We start from the raw sequence: 4,359 nt of genomic DNA on the forward strand, positions 1-4,359 counted from the left end.
GCTGCATATCAGGGACTCTGCACTGAACCATCAGAGGGACAGAACACCACCTCTGCCTTCTGCTGCTGGCTGTGGGGGTGAAAAGTTAAATCTGTACCAGGGAATGCCCAGGGCTGTCCTTCCAAACAGTTGATCATGGTGGGGTGGGGAGAAGCTGTTGTGGAAGGAGAAACTCACAGCAAGGAAGAGTCTTTCTGCTTCCAAGAGCTCTCAGTCACCCCTAGAATATTTCCAAAGGGGTGTCTCAAGGAGGTCAAGGCAAGGATTGCTATAAAGGTAAGGAGCTTGCCTGAGACTGTGTTTTCTGTTTCCTTTTCCAGGGGAGTAGGGAGGGGGAGAGAAAAGAACTAGAAACAAAGTACTCAGTTTACAAAAACTCATTGAGATTCTTGAACTGGAGCTCTGAGTTAACAGTAGGTCAGTTGAGACCCTGGTAAAGTGCCCTCAGGAACTTCTCTGCCTGTGGACAGCACCAGTCTCACCTGTGCTGGACCCTTCAGGTTGTTCAGCCCTTTATCCCCTTGCAAACAGGAACCTGCACCCAGGCAGTGACCTGCAAACAGGCAAGTTTGAGTAAGGGAGTGCCCAGAAGGTCAGATGGGGTCTGTGAGCAGGGAAAAAAACATGGTACATGGAAATATCTCCAGTGAGGAAAACACCCAGACAGAAAGGATAGGAAGAGAATGCAAGGAAATTTGTGGGGAGAACTGGAAATAAGAAGCTTTCATGCTTGAAGAAATCACTGAGACTCCAGAGCTGTGTCCTTGAGTGGTCAGTAGGTCTGATAGGAACCTCCTAAAGCGTGTTTAGCTACTCCTCTGACCTTTGGCAGCACCAGCATCACCTCTGCTGGATTCATAAGTCTCAGTCTTTCCTGTCCTTTTCTGCTTATAAACAGGAACCTGTGCCCAGCTTTACCTGGAAAATAGGCAGGTGTTTTTAGGGCCAGGGGGATTCAGAGAGGGTCATATGGGTCTATGAGCACTGACAGGGAGAAGACATGAGACAGGGAAACACCTCCAGCAAGGAAAATCTCCAGGCAGAAGGGGTAGGATCATGGAATTAAAGGAACTTAAACCAGAGATGTTGTGGAAGGAAGAATTCATACAGCTCTGTGTGAACCCCTGCAGTGCAGACCCTACCCTCTGGGCAAGCCCCCTTGCCTCCTCTCCCACCCAGCAAAGCCTCTGCCCTCAGGGCTCTGGGCTCCAAGGCTGAGACCCCTCCTCTGCAGCCACAGCTCCAGTGCCCTCTCCAGAGCCCAGGGGCTGAGAGCAACTGTCCGGCAAGGTTGGTGTCTGGGAGGGGGCGAGCACAGCTGGGGAAGGGGAACGCTGTCTGTGTGCCCGGCTGCCTCTGCCCTGGCCTCTCTCAGCCAGACCCTCATTCTGTTTCTCCATGTTTCTCCTCTTGACTCTGTTCTTGCTGTTGTTCCCTTTTTGTCCCTGCCAGGCTCTGGGTCGGGACTTAAAGCTGCAGAGTTACCCACTGCCCTGGTGGCTGCTTGCCTGCAGTTGTGTCCATGGGAACCTGTGGCCCAGCTTTGCTCTGAGCTGTGAGGCTGAGGACAATGCAGTCAGTGAGGCTGGGGAAAGAGCTGAATCTCCCTTCATCAAATGCCATCCTGAGGAGACTTTGCTTTCTCCTTAGGTGCCCTTCCAAGCTGTGAGCTTCCCTCCTGAATGCAAATCTATCCTGTCACAGCTTGGTGTTACCTGAGAGCCCTGTGGAGAAATACAGAGACACTGCAGCCATGGAAATGCTGCTGGGTTTGTGAAATGAACTGTGTTCTCTGTTGATAGTGGGGTGCTGAGACCTTACAAAACTGTGAGACACTGGGTGGTGTTAGGAGGATCCCTCAGCTCTCAACAGTGGCTTTTCAGGGTACCATGGGAATGTGATCCCCTTTGTCTCTGAAAGGTGAAAACCCAGGGCAGCTGGGAACAAGAGCAAGGGACACAGCAGCTCTGGTCCCTCTGTGCTGTACCACAGGCAAAAAAACCAGCACCCTCTCAAATGTCTTGGAGAATGTGGAACAGTTTTAGCCAGAAAATTAGAATACTAGGTCTGCTCGCATCATTGCCATGCCCCCACTGCAAAGAAGGGCTGACTCCTCGCACCCACCAGGTAAAGGCCCTGCTCCTCCCAGCATATTCAGCCGGCACAAAGCAAGGCTCCAGGCACGTAGCTGAATGATTATCTGCTGGGAAAGGAGAAGCAGTGGAGAGTGTGTGTTGTCAGAAATGGCTTTCACGTTCCTCAGAGATATCTCACCTAATTCTCACTCTTGTTTCCTTCATGTTTAGTGCTTCGCGTCCACAGGCAGCACATGTCCAACAGCAGCTCCATCACCCAGTTCCTCCTCCTGGCATTCACAGAAACACGGGAGCTGCAAGTCTTGCACTTCTGGCTCTTCCTGGGCATCTACCTGGCTGCCCTCCTGGGCAATGGCCTCATCATCATCACCATCGCCTGTGACCACCACCTCCACACCCCCATGTACTTCTTCCTCCTCAATCTCTCCCTCCTTGATCTGGGATCCATCTCTACCACTGTCCCCAAAGCCATGGCCAATTCCCTCTGGGACAACAGGGCCATCTCCTACATAGGATGTGTTGCCCAAGTCTTCTTTTTATTTTTCTTTTTTTCAGCAGAGTATTTTCTCCTCACCATCATGTCCTACGATCGCTATGTTGCCATCTGCAAACCCCTGCACTACGGGACCCTCCTGAGCAGCAGAGCTTCTGTCCACATGGCAGCAGCTGCCTGGGGCACTGGGTTTCTCTACGCTGTTCTGCACACGGCCAATACATTTTCCCTGGCCCTCTGCCAGGGCAATGCTGTGCAACAGTTCTTCTGTGAAATCCCTCACATCCTCAAGCTCTCCTGCTCACCCTCCTACCTCAGGGAGCTTGGGCTTCTTGTGTTCAGTTCCTGCTTATTTTTTGGCAGTTTTATTTTCATTGTGGTGTCTTATGTGCAGATCTTCAGGGCTGTGCTGAGGATACCCTCTGAGCAGGGATGGCACAAAGCCTTTTCCACATGCCTCCCTCACCTGGCCGTGGTCTCCCTGTTTATCAGCACTGGAGCATTTGCCTACCTGAAACACCCTACAATCTCCTCTCCATCCCTGGACCTGCTGGTGTCATTTGTGTACTCAGTGGTTCCTCCAGCACTGAACCCCCTCATCTACAGCTTGAGGAACCAGCAGCTCAAGGATGCGATGTGGAAACTGATAACTGGATGCTTCTCTGAAGCAATGAACTGCTCATCTCCTTCTGCATAGCAGTTATCATGCAACTAATGTCAGGCCCACGCTGGCTTCTCTGTTTGTTGTTGTTGTTGCTGTTTTTAATTGGGATAATGTTTTTCTCCTGTTTTTAACTCATTCTCTTCTTGTCTTTTCTTACTGATGGGCTGTGCTCTCTGTGTGTGTAAACAAAATAAAGTGATTTTCAATGACTTGTTTCTCCTGATAACTTTCCTCCAAGGCGTTTTTGGCGCTGCAGGGACAGTTCCTGTGGGCATGGGTGGAGGGGCAAAGAGTCCCAGCACAGCGGCACTGCCAGGCACCAGCACTTCATCTCCCAGGGTTGTTCTCTCTCCACTTCCACACTCTCCTCCTCACCCCTTGCCTTGCTGTAAGGCCTGAGGGCTCTGAGCTTAGTCCCAGCCGTGCTGCGTGGCAGTGCTGTGTCCGCAGGCAGGGACAGGCAGTGCACACTTTTGGGACACAGCTGAGTCCACAACAGCCTTTCCATAGACCGAAGGGAATCTCCTCAGGGCAGTGAGGAGCTGAGGTCATGAACTTCATCTGGTTCACCTTGTCTTGAGCAGGAAAGTATGATGATGTCCATGTGTAGTAAAAGAAGCCTCCTTTCATCTGGCCAAGTCCTGGGAGGGTAATGGATGTGCCTGGTGTTATGAGATCTATTGTATCTCAGAAATTCATAATCCATTGAGGCACATATAGATCCCAAGGGGACTGTGTGTCCAGTTCTGTCTCTGGAAGTGTCAGACGAGAAGCAAGAACGTGGCTGGGAAGGTCTTCTGCCAAAGTACCCACAGAATTGATTAGATAAGAAAATTTATTTAAGATGATCAAGTCCAAGCATAAACCTAACAGAGCTAAATTCCCCTCCAACCATGTCCCATAGGAATAACCTACGTGTTTCTAAATACCTCCAGGCAAGGTGACTCTGCCACTTCCCAGCCACTTCCAATTCTTGACAACACGGCTGGTAAAGAAATTTTTCCTAACATCCAGACTAAACATCTCCGGTGAAACAGGTGGCCATTTCCTCTTGTTACTTGGAAGAAGAGACCAGCACTCACTTCTCTAAAACCTCTTTTCTGTTA

At 50.6% G+C, this 4,359-nt stretch overlaps 1 protein-coding gene across 1 annotated transcript; it reads left to right on the forward strand.

Moving 5' to 3' along the window:
• Positions 1 to 2,329: 2,329 nt before the first annotated feature.
• LOC138732480 (olfactory receptor 14A16-like) lies at positions 2,330 to 3,286 on the forward strand. Its single transcript, XM_069879090.1, has one exon. It carries the CDS (start codon positions 2,330 to 2,332, stop codon positions 3,284 to 3,286), a length of 957 nt encoding a protein of 318 aa, XP_069735191.1.
• Positions 3,287 to 4,359: the final 1,073 nt, after the last annotated feature.

This window comes from Phaenicophaeus curvirostris, chromosome 33, assembly GCF_032191515.1.
Source record: "Phaenicophaeus curvirostris isolate KB17595 chromosome 33, BPBGC_Pcur_1.0, whole genome shotgun sequence".
Taxonomy (NCBI): Eukaryota; Metazoa; Chordata; class Aves; order Cuculiformes; family Cuculidae; genus Phaenicophaeus; species Phaenicophaeus curvirostris.